A 15,871-nucleotide genomic window follows, 5' to 3' on the forward strand; every position below is an offset into this window, starting at 1 on the left:
TAATTAAACTATGCCATTATTGTAGAACTCACTTTTACTGTTGTAATTTCCTGAGAATTCCTTAAGTACGATTATTGAGGCAAAATTCCCAGAGTAAGACACATTGTAAGATTGATGTGACTGATACTCCATACATGCACAGCCATACCTTCATGTCCATTGCACGTGGGGCACTTAACTAATATTTCCAAAACTCCATAAACTACTTGTTCTGAAATTTGGCTGCAATCTGAACTTCTTTAATTTCTGCAGTTGGTACATCAAGAGCTAGGCTCTTCTTCATCCCACCCATTTCTTAAGAAACTGTTCACAAGTTCCTGCTACAAATAATACACAGCTGTTTGGTGTTGCATTAGCCAAACTGGAATTTGCAGCAATTTTATTAATATTAAATGTAAGGAATATGGTGAATACGCAATCTGTGTCAAACCACACATGACTAACAGTTTGTTACAACATGACTGTACTGGTATACAAGGTATAAGTACGAAGAGTTCTCAGAACTGCCACTTCAGTTGTGTCAGTTGTGTTCTATATACCTTTAAAATGAAACATTATTTCTTTGATTAGTGTTCTCGGGAAGCATCTATCATTTTGAAAAGCAAAATAATCCCACTCAAAAATACATATTCAGAGTGCTCTCTAGGTAGGCACAAGTATATTTGTTTACACACATGCACATAAAAACAGGAAGTGACACCATGTTGAGTGGGAGGGGCAAGAGAGCAGGAGGCATAGATCTAAGAAATGTGTTAAATGGATGCACATATCTGAACTTCCAGTAAGACCCTTAGAAATTTGGGGGGCTGTGCGTGAGAAAGTGAGAGCCATGATAGCTTAAGGATTTTCATGACAATCCCAGTATTTTCAGGGCATTTGGAGGGTTGGGTGTACTTTGGGTAAACACACTTGGGATTCGGGTGAGTGTTGCTTACTGGTGCAGCTTTGAGCAGTTAGTCAACAAATCAGTGAGAATTTGTATAGAAATGCCTTTAAGATTTAATGAAACCTACAGTTGAGATTTAATGAAACCTACAGTTGAGAAGGGACACAGGTGGCGCTGTGGGTTAAAGCCTCAGCGCCTAGGACTTGCGGATCGAAAGGTCGGCGGTTCGAATCCCTGCTGCGGGGTGCGCTCCCGCTGCTCGGTCCCAGCGCCTGCCAACCTAGCAGTTCGAAAGCACCTCCGGGTGCAAGTAGATAAATAGGGACCGCTTACCAGCGGGAAGGTAAACGGCATTTCCGTGTGCAGCTCTGGCTCGCCAGAGCAGCGATGTCACACTGACCATGTGACCCGGAAGTGTCTTCGGACAGCGCTGGCCCCTGGCCTCTTAAGTGAGATGGGCGCACAACCCCAGAGTCTGTCAAGACTGGCCCGTACGGGCAGGGGTACCTTTACCTTTACCTTTACCTTTACAGTTGAGAAACCAGTTTAGTTCCTTGTTCTATATTTCTTTAGGGAAACTTCACTTAATCTATTTTAGGACCCCTTCATAGGCGCCGACTCCATGGGGCTCCGCCCCCCCAATAATTTAAGAAAATAATTAGTTATATTATGCTTTGTAAAATCACAAAATTATGTTGGTATTTTTTATTTTCCTTGTTTGACGATAGTTACCTTTTAAAATACATTCAGTAATGAGTTAAAACAAAGCCACTCCCGATCTAGAGAGGGGGTGGGGTTGCGGGCTCTCGACCCATCAACAATCTCGCGGGGCTGGCGTCAGCCCCGCGAGAAGCGGAGATTCCCCCTAGCTCATTAATATTCACCGTCCACGGCGGCAGCCAATCGGCTGCCGCAAAGGGCGGGCCCTCACAGGTTCACTTAAGGTCGGGGCAGCCCGGGGCTCGCCCCTTTCGTTCCCCCAGCAGCAGCGGTGTGGAGGTCTTGGGCCCCCCAATATTTTTTATAAGTCGGTATGGGCCCCCGCCCCCCCCAATATTTTTTATAAGTCGGCGCCCCTGGACCCCTTCAAAGACCTAGGAGATTCCAGAGTGCAGGAAACTTGTTCCACTGGTAGCTTTTTCTCATACAATGATTTAGCAATGGTGTGATATAGGCCCTGCTATTGAGTCCTCTCTTGGCAAGAAAGGAAAAGGATTGTGATTCACATAAAGCTTCAGTTTGCCATAGTTAAACAATGGGCTTATCCACACTTTTGCCCCACTCAGCCTGGATAACTCAGTTGGTTGGAACATGGTTCTGATAATGCCAAGGTTGCAGGTTTGATCCCCGTATGGGACAGCTGCATATTCCTGCATTGCAGGGGTTGGACTAGATGATCCTCAGGGTCCCTTCCAACTCGAAAATTCTATGGTTCTTTCCAGGCACAGGTCCATGTCCAAGTGCCCTCTTTTTTGCTCCAGAGCTTCCCCCTCAAAAACCCACTCTTTAAAGCTGAATTGGAGCAAACAGCTATTCAGATTTTCTTTGGATTGTTGTTTGCTCCGATTCAGCTTTAAAGAGCAGGTTTTCGTGGGGCAAGCTTCAGAGAAAAACAGTGGGGCCGTCAGACAGAGACTGTGCAGACTGTGCCTGAAAAGTGTGGCGGAAAGGTAAGTGTGGATAAGCCCTAGCTGTTATGATTCTTATAACTATGTACCCCACTTAACAGAGGATAACACTCTATTTGAAGGGTTGCCTGCGGACAATCCACAATTTGAAGGACTCCTCTATTTGAAGAGTTGTCCCATCCAGTTCTTAAAGTACAGACCAGAAGAAGGGATGGAAGCAGACGGCTTGAAGTTGCCCCTCAGCAGTTACCTCCTGAGCAGCAAGCACATAAGCCCCACAGCCCCACTGTGGAGGGATGCACCTCCTTTCTAGTTAATTATACAGCAGTTAATTATTCCAAATTTGCATCAACACATATAAATTAGTGTGTGCAAGTTTTATGCACTCCTGCACCCTATTTTGCTCTCTTTTCAGTGGTACACTTCTTCCTTAGCAGGCCTTATGCGGCCACCCTAAGAGTAACTCTCCCGCCTCCTGTTCCCAGCAAGGACTCTGCTTGAGTTGGGTAGCAATTTTGAAGTGAATGGCTATTTAGTTAGTTTAGGGGTGTCCTTTGCTTGGCTAGAAATGTTATCTTTTGTTGTGAAAATCAAACCCCATGACAACCTGGCACAGGTTCATATTTATGTCTATGCGGCTGCAATCCTATACATGCTTAGCTAGGAGTAAGTCCCAGGGCACTCAGTAAGCAGAAGTAGTTCTAGAATTGGGCTGCATAACTTGGAGCTCAAGTTTAGTGCTTAGGTATTTCAGAGGGGGAAGAAACAAGATCCAAACCATAAAAAAAACCTGATCTGTTAAATTTAATAAAGAACCTGCTTTACATCTTGCTTAATTCCATCCAAGATCACTTATTTAATATTTATATATGAAATAGCTTCTAGATCCAATGCACCGACAACCGCAATATTTCATCTTTCTTCCTTACTTTCAAAAAATTACCATCTTTTCCACCTGTTTCTCTTTTAATTTAAAAACAAAACAAGGAGGGGTAGTTTTCATCGGCTTATATTTCTCCAGATGTCTTGTGATCTTCCTTCTTATCTACGTTTCAGGAATTTTGCTTACTACAAAGCTAGGCTTACTGGTTTATAATTTCCTGGAGGACCAGTTCGTTTATTAAATCTAGTTGGACTTTGTTGGCTGGGATTTCCAGCCGGTTCTATTTCTGTATATATCTAGTAGAACAGGATATTTTTCTTTTTCCTGTTTGATCTTACAGAAATTGATTACTTTGACATATTTTGAGATCATTCTCAGGTTGCCTGCACACATGAGATCAATGCAGTCAATACTGTGACCTTACGATCAACAGCATGTAAGACAGGAAACAAGTGGGAAATGTATTGCTAAAATCACAGCTAATTTTAAGCAGTGGCCTTAGATGTCCACCTATTATCTGATTGACATTAGCCTGTTTTTATGGACTTTACACATAAAAGGTTCTTTCCTAAAGGCCTTCTATTGAGCTAGTATGATAGCAAAGATAGCTTCATCCAGACATTTGGTTCTGACCACATGAAGGATCCTGTGATAACATACAGGTCTAGCCTCATCCTCTTGACAGCAACACAACTGCCAGCCAGGCCACTGGCTGACACATGAATTGTGTTAGCCTGAATGGGTGCTTCTGTGTATGTAGGGTTTCAAACATGTAAATAAGAGCCCTAGTCAAACAGGGTTCCTGACTGTGTCAGAAACCCTATTCTCATGCAAGACTATTATTGCATTGGCCGGCATATTTGTGATTGTCATGAGAGCTAGTCCCACACATTCCAAAAAGATGTTTCATTTGTTTGGTACCCACAGATACTGATTGCCTGAATAGAGCTTTGGGGATTTTCCTTGGAGCTGGTTCCCACTTCCAGCTGACACTTGAACATAAGAATGAAAACTTTTAGAAAGCCCTACAACTGAAGTGACCAGCTGAAATGAAATTCCCATCAGTGTCCATGACAGCTCGCATTCCGTCGCATAAATCATCATATTATATTTCAATGCTGCATAGTTTTCATAAGTAGTTTTGATGAGTTATTGTGCATTTTATGTTAGATTGGGGGAAAGCAAATTGGTACGACAGTTGTAAAGTTTTGTCTTAAGCTCTGCATTGGCTTTCCCCCCTTGCTTTTATTATTTTCTGTAGGATATAAACTTAAACAGCAAATATTTGATGGAGTGTATGACAGAATTCCCCTTGATAACTAGGGCAAGACTGCCCTTGGTCTGAATTTGGTTGGTGTTATGTTTTATGCTGTGCTGTGAGATAATTAGTACCATATGATGGGATAGATGGGAAAGATCACTGCTCCCCTGCAGTGCTTGCTTCTGGAACCTTTTGATAAATTTAAGCATGGCATGAGCCAAAGCATGATTGAGAACACATGGGCTTCTGCTAACTCAATGCAACCACAAACTTGCAGAGACGCAGAGCAGCATTTCTGAAAATCAGTTGTGTTTTCACTATGCCAAAAATAAAAAATTAGCTGGCCTCTTATTATTTAAATCTGATGTTAAGCTCCAGACCCAAAAGTACTGTTCCCATCCTGTGAAAAGTTCACATGCCAACACTCAAACCGGTTCTTCTATGTAGACTGCCTTTACCAATTGCACTTTAGTACCCTTGGCAGCACAGCCAGTATTATAAGAGGGGCACTAATCTGCTGCTCAGAAATAGAATTAAGGACCTTCTCCCATTTTCATGACTAGGAGGGGGGCATTATTTAGCCAGATGTCACAGCTCTGCATGGCCTTACCTTTTCCAATGGGTGCGGATAGCAGCTTCAGTGGATAATTTTCAGAGAGCGAGGAAGTGCAATGTGGGGAAGAGTTAAACCTTCTTCCCCTGATGCCACAGTCCTGACCGGGGCTCTTCTCAATAGCTGCTTTCTGTAAAAGAAATATAGGTTGATAATTCCTATCATGGAACTCCCACATCACCTAAAATGTTTGCTTTAATTGCTAGGGAAATCTTACTTCAGAGCTAGAAACTCCTTGGGAAGGGAGCAGAGGTTCTGTTTCTGTGAGGTGGTTTGGAATGGATCACAAGTGGAGTGGGTGTGGGTGGGTGGGTGTGTAGTAAACACTGATGTAAGCAGTTTCCCCGTCAGCTGAATCTTTATGCCACTGCCAAACAGGCACCGTAAGTTGCTTGCTGTTGGCCATTTTGATTAAACTTTAAGCTACTGTGAAACGAACTAAAGGGCTGGTTTCAGCATTACACTTTACACCTATTACTGCCTTTTTCCTGTGATATACTCTGAATCCTGAAGTATATCTGCATATCCTTGTTTGGACTGTTCATATGGACACATAGAGAGAATAAATCCTCATGATCATACATGTCCCAGGTGATTATTTTCATGTTTTATGAATTTATTCCTTTATATGGAAATTTCCGTCTTGCCCTTCAAGAAGCTATGGACATTTTTCTCTGCAAGTTTTGCCTTCTCAGGCAGTTACACTCGGATGGACATTGGCTTCTTGCACTACGGATTACCACCTAGATTAGCATTCTTAGTCTTCTTCTTCTTCTGCTGCTGCTTTCCAGTGCATTTTGGGTTGTTATGCAGTGTTTTAAAGCTGTTCTAAAGACTGGTGTTACGCTCCTGAAAATTGTGGATTTAGAATGAATCAGTTTGCCATGTGCACAGAAACTCTTAAGTACAGTGGTACCTTGGTTCTTGAACTAAATCCATTCTGGGAGTCCGTTTGACTCCTGAAACCGTTGGAAAACCAAGGCGCGGCTTCTGATTGGCTGCAGAAGCTTCCTGCACTCAATTGGAAGCCGTGTCAGATGTTCAGCTTCTGGAAAACGTTCGCAAACCGGAACACTTACTTCTGGGTTTGCAGTGTTCTGGAGCCGATTTGTTCAACAACTAAGCTGTTTGAGAACCAAGGTACCACCGTATGCCCAAATATGTGAGTGGGCTTTGACCAGCAAGCAAGGCAGTGAGCTGAAAGCTCTTTTTGTGCCAGGAAACCCCAAGTGGACCCGGTGTGAAAAGGGCTTTTAAGGGCTGCCCACCTTGCCTGGGACTTGGCTTGCACAATTTCAACCAGCGTATGGTTGAAAATGCACAAGTCAAATAAGGGATTGCAGTAGCTGTATTGCACCTTTATTTCTCCAAGAAGATAAATGCAGATGAAATGAGGGCCCTAACAGGGACGCATCTAAGCTTTAATAATGGTAGTGGCACTTCATACTGTTGGACCATTCCCCGGTCTCTGATTGAGAGTCTTCCATCCCAAAGAAGGGCCAAGGCTTAGATCTGATGCAAGAGAAGTGGATAGCTAAATGCCAGCAATGACATAAGGAGCAAGCAGCAGTCTGAGCAAGGGGAAATACCCACACTTCATCCAGGCTGTTACTTTAAATTCATCCATGCAGCCATTTTCCTGTAGCTTTAGAGCTCTGCCTTTTCTCTTTTGTCTTTCATGGAATGCATTTTCTAACCTTCCTTTGTTAACCTGCAAAGGTCAAATGTGTTCACAATAACCGAATAATCGTCTTGCGTACTGCCACAAGGAAAACACAGAAAGGGATACTATGTAAGGTCACCGTATGTTGTTGATTTAAAGAAATTCCCCATATTTCACAGTGTGATGGGTCTCTTTTATTGTGCAGAGATTTCCTACTGCTTAGGGTATGGCTTGTGATAAATGCTTATCGCAATGCCTGCAGCTTTTATTATTTATTACATCCCACCTATTTCCAAAGGTATATTTCCATACTGTATATCAGTAATCTGTAATAATAGCCAATATCATGTTTACAAGTGTCTGTGTGTCTGCCTCCTCCCCTTGTACTGCTTTGCCAGCATGGGAAGTTTGGAGATCCCCACAATTCCTTTTTCTTCAGCAATTTGGTATCACCGGCGATCTTGCCGGCGATCAGTGCCTACCCCAAACTCTGGATCATTAACAAACAAGTGGAAAAGCACTGGTCCCAAATATGCTAATCTCAGTTCTATTTGCATACAGCTAGTGTTCTCTTTCCACTGTTTATTGATCATTTTGCTGGGACGAGATTAAATTCATACAGCCCAATAAAAAGGTTGTTATTGTTTAGTCGTTTAGTCGTGTCCTACTTTTCGTGACCCCATGGACCAGAGCACGCCAGGCACTCCTGTCTTCCACTGCCTCCCGCAGTTTGGTCAAATAAAATAAAAAGGTACATAACAGTTAAGGACATTAAAGCTGTATGCATACCATACGAGAGCCAGTGTGGTGTGGTGGTTAAGAGCGGTAGTCTCGTAATCTGGGGAACCGGGTTCGCGTCTCCGCTCCTCCACATGCAGCTGCTGGGTGACCTTGGGCCAGTCACACTTCTCTGAAGTCTCTCAGCCCCACTCACCTCACAGAGTGTTTGTTGTGGAGGAGGAAGGGAAAGGAGAATGTGAGCCGCTTTGAGACTCCTGAAGGGGAGTGAAAGGCGGGATATCAAATCCAAACTCCTCCTCCTCTTCTTCTTCTTCTTCTTCTTCTTCTTCTTCTTCTTCTTCTAGCACACAGCTTCCCCTGAAGAATTCTATGAACTGTCATTTATGCCTGACAGAGCTATAATTCCCAGCACCTTACAGTTCCCACTGCTTATGTCTATGGCCTTCAATTCTTGCCCACTTCAGAAAGCATATTTTGGTCATTCAGAGCCTTTGGTGAAGAGGCATAGAATAATCACTTGCATTTACAGATGACAGCCATCTTCCTCAATGCCTAATTTAGCTTGGGACATTCATAAAGACGAGTCAGCCGAGATGTTACTCGAAGAAAGTGAAAGCTGATGAATATGAATGGATAAAATAGTTCTCATCCTGCCTCATTGTTATGAGCTTCAACACCAGTAAGTCCCAAGCCAGCATTGTCAGCAGACCATGTTGATGGAAACCCAGCCAGATGGGCGGGGTGTAAAGAATAAATTATTTTTTTTTAAAAAAAGCTGTTGTTCAACAACATCTGGAGGACCTCAGTTTCCCCATTCATCACCTGGGGGGTCACATGCTTGAATATCCCTCCTTACTATATCCCTGAACATGCAAAGCTTAGCACATGAGGGGCAAAAATTCTAGAAAACAAATTAGGTAAGCTAGTTTTAGGTACAGGGACCCCTGACCATTATGTCTATTCGTGACCGACTCTGGGGTTGCGGTGCTCATCTCGCTTTATTGGCTGTGGGAGCCGGCGTACAGCTTCCGGACCATGTGGCCAGCATAAGCCACTTCTGGCGAACCAGAGCAGCACACGGAAACACCATTTACCTTCCTGCTGGAGCGGTACCTATTTATCTACTTGCACTTTGACACGCTTTCGAACTGCTAGGTTGGCAGGAGCAGGGACTAAGCAACAGGAGCTCACCCCGTCACGGGGATTCGAACCACCGACCTTCTGATCGGCAAGTCCTAGGCTCTGTGGTTTAATCCACAGTATTAGACTGTTGTCAAAAGAAGACAAGATTCTGGGATTCACTGGAGCTTTCAAGAATGTAAAGAATTAAATGGTCATTTAATCTGCACTGATTCTATCTATCTATCATCTATCATCTATCTATCTATCTATCTATCTATCTATCTATCTATCTATCTATCTATCATCTATCATCTATCTATCATCTATCTATCATCTATCTATCATCTATCTATCATCTATCTATCTATCTATCTATCTATCATCATCTATCTATATCTATCTATCTAATTTTACTTTATTCCCTTACTTTTTCCAGCCATATATGCAGCTCCATCTTGAATAGATTGTTTACTGCTTCAAAACAGCATCAAATGAAGTTTAATACAAGCTATGGTTGGCATCTCCTGTCTAACTTTTAAGTGGTAGGGGAAAGTCTGGAAAACTATTACATTTTGTGGGCCTTAATCGTATACATATTTGGTTATCTTGCGGGTAGCTGTTCCTATGTGAGCTTCTTAAGTCTCAAAGTCACTGATAGAAATAATAGAATCCAGAGTGGAGAAAGCATTACAGAATAATCAAGAATGGCTTTGGACCTTATGGAATGTCAGGGGAACAGGAAAGACAACTTTCCCAAGAGTCTAGAAAATGTTCTACTTCAGACAATATAGAGAATTTCAGGAATTTCAGGGGGGAAAGGGAAAAGGATAAATTTCATCCCTCCTCTCCCATTCAGCAGTGTCCAAAGTTGCTCAGACTTGATACGTTTTGGGGGGTCAAACTATATGTGATTTTAAACATCTCATTAGGAAGCTATCATTTTTTAAAAAAAACAACAACGATAATAACAGCAGGTGAGGCGCAATTTTCATCAGGACCACAATATTCAGAAAGGGGAGACTTAACCCTTTCACAACCCACCATGGTCCCAACAAAAATCACTCTCATCAGTCACCACACTGCTATCACAGACCCCGGGGGGGGGGGGATGCTCCCATTGGCACCAGTGGGAGCTTTTTCTCTGGGACTATTGCCATTTTTGAGGGATGGTTTTCAGCGGTAGTAAGGCTGCGGCAAAAAGCTTTAAACCTCAGCTTCCTGTGTGCTTAGGTCATTGTGATCTACCCACTATTTAAAATGCTAAAAAAATACAAACTGATGGTCTTTCTCCACAGATTTCATGCTAAACACATTGTGGCTCAGTTTTTCTACCACACTATCTTCTACTATTTATTGGTGGGGTGGTCAGGAATAGGGAACGGACAGACAGGACTGAACAAAGGGATAGCTCTACCCAATCTACTGTAATTTATCATGGTGTCTGAACACAGCCACACAGACCCATGTGGATCTCCCTTTGATACTGTGGTGAGGATGAGTTCGTCCTTGCATTTTTTATTTTTATTTTGGAAGAAAATTACTTCTGAATATAGTAGATGTGAGTTAAAAGATAGATATAAGAGACTGCCAAATGTATGTTTCATTTGTGTGTGTGTGTGTGTGTGTGTGTGTGTGTGTGTGTGTGTGTGTGTTTTAAATGAAATGAAATTTGCAGATTCTGGCTTGTGGTTTCTGATTTGTTTCAGGTGAATGAACGTTTTGTTTGGGCTAATACCACAAAATAGATGCCACATAAATACGTTTCTTCTGCGTCTCACTGTGGTTCTGTTCAGTGACAAAATGGAAGATTCTTCTTCAATTAACAATTACTAAAAATAAAAAAGACTATGATGACAGCTGCATGTTTTAAAGTAAAGCTACAAATTATGTTTAAACTGGAGGATGTGTTTTAGGCCTCAAAGTGCCTATTAGTTAACATAAATTAAGAAGCTTTTTAATCATGGAACACACTGATTAAACAATAGCCAACAGTGAACAGTGGTTAACCAAGTATACTTCAGTAAGCAAGATTGTGAATGCAAACTGAATGCAGATTTATTTATTTATTTATTTATTTATTTAAGAAAGCATCAGGTGGAAAAGATTCACACATGTCGAAGAAGCGAGTGTGTTGTGTACAACTCATTTGAATGCTAAGGAGTCTGATAAAAAGCTAGTCCTTGTGGACTAGGCATATAAATATAAGGCATGAGATAAACCAAAAAAACAGATATATAATTTATAATACTTTAAATATGCCTACCGTCGGACTTAATACTTTTTGCAGCAACAGAAGATAAAAGAATCTGGCAGTCTCCTCCTCCTATTGTAGTATCATTGCCAGGCAATTGTTCGGGTGTTCAGTACTGCCAATGTGATGGTTTGTCACCTATGACCTTCTGCAAACAGTATTCTGAGGAGATAGCTGAGCATACGTTGGCTTGTCCATTTGGGCCAAAGTGACAGCACACTGAGAGATCTATCCATTTCTGCATGACCTCAGAAATTTAGATGCACTTAAGAAAATGCAGACACGAGAAAAACTGCTGGTGTTTATTATGAAGTAAAAAGAAGACTTTTTAGTTTGTATGCAACCATGAAGTAGTATGTCCAAACAGTGGGTTGCATCTAGAGTTCTGTGTAGAGAGGAACATGACCTTCTTATTTATTATCCATAAGAAGGACTTCTCCTTGCATGTATGGTCATTTTCTAACATACAAATGAAATTTCATAGTAAAGAATGAAAAGTATGTGTGTGCAGGGCTCAGAATCACATCCCTAATGTTTGTTATGGATTTGTTAAGTTTGTTGGCGGATGTTACCTTACCACACCCCTCCGTAGGGATGAATTTTATAACATGCCATAACACTACAGTACTAGGTCTCAATGAAGAGTGCAAGTGTAAAATAATCATGCTTAGGTTTCCATTAAATAATAACAGCTGATGCTAATAACATGTATTTCCCCCCCAGATACCGTCAGAAGTTGTGTAGCAAAGTTGTTCTTCAGCTGTCCCCTGAAAGGACATTACTGCCTGTACAGTAAATCCAGTTTCACTCTCATCAGTCAACAGCCTCAGCTTTGGATCCACATCATGTTTCTCTTTCAGCAGGTGTGTGCAATATGTACGTATCCATAGTGGCACTTTTATCATTTAAAGGTTCCCCCCACCCCACCCCCAATTAAAGTCTAAATTGTTATCTCTTTGGAGATGCTGTTGACCCTTATCACTATTGTTGTGAGGTGAGTATTATTATTCTGGGTTTGCAGTTACTGGGGCCCTGATACTAACCAGGGTCATTGCTAACTATGCTTTCCTTGTAGGGCAGAATTTGGAACGAGCTTGCAAATTGAGGTTTTACAAGGAACTTTGGTCCTTGTATTAACCACAGTTGGCATTGGTCTAGCATGAAACCATTAATACCAACAGGGCAATGGATGGGGAATTGCACCAGAAATGGGGGCAGGTTATTGATTTGCAATCTACATTTTTCAGGGAACCAGTGTTATGTCTACCTCAGACTTCCAGGATTGTCATTATTGTGATTTTCCATCTGCTAATAATGCTGTTGAACATGCCTTTAGCTTTCACTGTATGCTGCTTCTGGTGGTTTGGGTTTTTATTTTATTTTAATTATTTCGCAACGTTTTACTCGATTTTGCAATCATGCTGGAAAAGGATAAAGACCGACTAAATTGCTTTTGCATGCAAGTTGTAATAATATGGAAAATGTGGCCCATTTCAAACAATGTTAATGTTCTTGACGGATTTTCTTTTTACCATGTGATGATTCCAGCTCTCATATTTTGACTCCTATCTACACAATAGTCTAAATACAGTATGAATAACAGGCAGTGCAAATGAAAAGCAAAACACAGCTCAGTATCAGTATCTCATTCCCACTGAAGGGAAAGGCAGTGTGCAGGAAGAGAGCCAGTCTGCGCATTAGTCCAGGAATCCCAACCCAATTTCAGTGCTGTCAAATTTCATTTTATTCTTACATATCCTAATTCAGAGACAAATTAAATGATCAAGACACAAAGGCACCAGAGGAAGGAGGCGGAGTTGTCCTCCCCCGCCCCCCACAATGCCCCACTGCAGATCACGATATTCCTCTGAAGCACCTATATATAAAGTGATTTCAAAATACATTTCATTTCGTCAATTTATAATGTGGTGATATACATACCTACTCTGATGCAAGGTCTGTTAAGTTCAATAGTACTTAATCCCCAGCAAGGGAAATATGTAAGCTCCACTGAACCCATTGGGACTTACTTCTGAGTACAGGATTGTGCCGTAAATCTTCAATATAGCAAAGAGAAGACCGTACAATCTTGCTTTGAATCTCTTCCACTCACCCATGCGCACAAATTTATTTGCCTCTCTGCCACTGAAATTGCACCCCATAGAGATGTCTTCTCTGACATGGGGCTGTCCTCACACAATAATGACCACTCCCCACCTGAAATGCGGGGTTGCTTTTTTTGGGGTCGCGTGCAGCCCCTCAATCCTACACGATCCACGGCAGTTCACCCTGGCTTCGCCTCCCCAAGCTGGATACCTGGAGACTAACCTCAGACAGTTAAACAATCCCAGTTGGGGGTGTTGCCAGGGGAGTTGATCAGGTAGGGTTAGGACCGCCCTTCACTCACAATAGAGGGTGGAACTTACCTGGGAGTCCTCAGTCGGCTGCAGAGCTTCTCCCACCCTGCCCCCTCTCAGTTTACGCCTTCGTTTTGCAGGTTAACCTCTTCTTTACAGATATGAGGGCGCTGCTACGGTCATTGATGGTTGCTGTTGAAGACCGGGAAGGAATTTCCCTGCATTGGCAGGTTTTGCCTTCCCCATAGCAAAACATCACAACAAAGGCGGTTTCAGGCCTTGGGTGGAATCCTTTAATCTATCTTTTCTAAATGGGGGGGGGGGTGAAGCGATGATCCACGCCCCCCCCCAGCAGCGGCGATCGATCCCAGGGTTCACTGTTAAACGGGTTGTGTGGAAGGGAGTCACTGGCCATACACCGTTAGGTTGTCAGTGCTCTCCCCTGCGTTGCGGTAAAATGGGGGGGCGGGCTCTCTGCTTAAACATATGTTTTCCAGAGCCAGCCCAATCCCCATACAGTCTAGATAACCCTGCTGTTCCCCAGATCCCCGGACGGGGGCTGGGAGAGATAAACGCCCAATGCCAAAGTCAAGGTCTCCCTACATCTGAAAGTTTAATAAAGTTGTGGCCAGCTTTAATCCCATAACAGGTTGTCATGAGTCATTATTCCTCTTGGGGGTTGCCTGGGGTCGGGGGGGGGTCTCTGCCTGGCCACGCAAAGTTATAGCTGGCATTTATTTACGTTGTGCAGTGTTTAATAACATGACCTGTTCACCAGGTAGCTGAATCTAGAAAGCATGGGGCACAGAAACTGAAAGCTTCTTTTCCTCTTGGAAGCTCTTCACAGCCTTCTCCTTCCTCCTTAATTACCCCTGCCCATCACTACTGTTGACACTCCTGTCAATCACAAATTGACACTCCTGCCATTCACAAATCCTGCTATTGAGCTGTGGCATGACTATTATGCTTGGCCAAAGCTGAAGAAACAGGACTAGCATGAATCCCAAGAGCACCAATCGGCAGGTAGCTTAACACCCTTTGGAACATTTCCATTTGCATTTATGTACTATGGCAATGATTCAGCAAAACTTTCAAGTCGCACGCTTCCTTTGAGTGTCTCATCTATTTACAGTTAACCGGAGGCTAAAAACTGAATGTTTATTTAGATAATTGTGTGCACTCTGTCAAAGGTCCCACAGAAGCAGTCTCTGAGACATCAGAAAATATATTTCTTGCCCCAGGCGGATTTTAGAAGCCAAGGGTAGGAGAAACTTGTGGTATCGGTGTTAAGGATATGGAACTACATCAGTAGAGAACCTGAAGTAAGGGCTGAAGCATCTGAGTGAATCTGAACAGAATAGAGAATTAATTGAATCAAATAAAGGAAATAAAGAATATTAAAAGGAAGTGTATATTGGAGGAGCTAATGGGGAAAGAATGTTGAATGGGGGGGGGCGGAATGCAAGGAGCAAAGACACCATTGATGAATGAAGCTACTATACTCCAGCAAGTTCACTGAAGAATAAGGTTAAAACCTGGTCTTGGGGAAAATAATAAGGTGAAACAGTTAAATACAGATGAAAATCAGCACTGAGGAAAACATAACAGATGGGTGTAAGCCATGTATTAACAATATTGAATTTAGAAGATTGAAAGTAAACACAGTGGAAAAGAAAACATTTTTTTTTAAAAAAAATTGGGTTAATAATTGCACTGCAGTCGCTGTGCTACATTGGTTTCCCTTTATTTTGTAACTTCCTGGGAGTTATAATTTTTATCTTTTTTAAAATGACAGGGCATAACAGTATCACCCTGTTGCTTTCAGTTACAGTCTGGTTTCAGATTCAGGTTTTATGTACTGTATAGTGTAGGTCGCTTGAATCAATTATAATGTGTTGAGGACGGGTTGCCATGCCTGCCTGTACCTCAGCTTCCTTAGCCTAAGCCTCAGAAAGACATGAGAAGGGGGAAAGTTTAAATTATCCATTGTCCCACTGCTCTCTCCCTGATACAGAAATTATTAGGATTGTTTCTTTTGCTATCGACTCTGAGAGTTTTGGGAAGTCACCAAATAATTAACTGGGTTGCATGTCAGAACTTTACTAGCCTGTATTTTGTATTAATTGTCAGATTGTGGGGGGAAACACTGTTCTTGACTCTTTCTTCTTTCAATATTGCCCAGCAGAGTTTGTTCCCAGAAGCTTTGTCCATGCAAAATAATTCTGTACAAGCCTTGAAAGCATTGTGGGAGAAAACCCAGCTGAAGGGAACACACAGCTTTGAAACTGCAATGGTTCAGTCTACATTTCCACACCAAAAGGTATTTCCTCTTTCCTCCCCACCCCCAGTGAGCATTCATGAGGGTATGATGTGCACATTACTATATGATAGATCAGTGCAGTAGCCACCAAATCTGGACAGAGAGATCAAATCAATGCTGCTCCTCAGAATCATAGTGAAATTTTA

General features: G+C 42.3%; 1 protein-coding gene across 6 annotated transcripts in view; it reads left to right on the plus strand.

Moving 5' to 3' along the window:
• Window positions 1–15,871, plus strand: part of VEPH1 (ventricular zone expressed PH domain containing 1) — a 159,054-nt gene that overhangs the window by 106,772 nt on the left and 36,411 nt on the right. For 5 of the 6 annotated variants that reach the window (XM_081910907.1, XM_081910908.1, XM_081910909.1 and 2 more), the window contains 2 exons: window positions 11,772–11,911; window positions 15,591–15,725. In XM_081910907.1, the coding sequence (XP_081767033.1) occupies window positions 11,772–11,911; window positions 15,591–15,725 (275 nt within the window). Of the gene's footprint in view, window positions 1–11,771; window positions 11,925–15,590; window positions 15,726–15,871 lie in introns of those variants that run through there. The other variant, XM_081910912.1, reaches the window with a different exon arrangement.

The sequence above is a fragment of the Podarcis melisellensis genome (genome assembly GCF_964234715.1).
Source record: "Podarcis melisellensis genome assembly, chromosome: 5".
Taxonomy (NCBI): Eukaryota; Metazoa; Chordata; class Lepidosauria; order Squamata; family Lacertidae; genus Podarcis; species Podarcis melisellensis.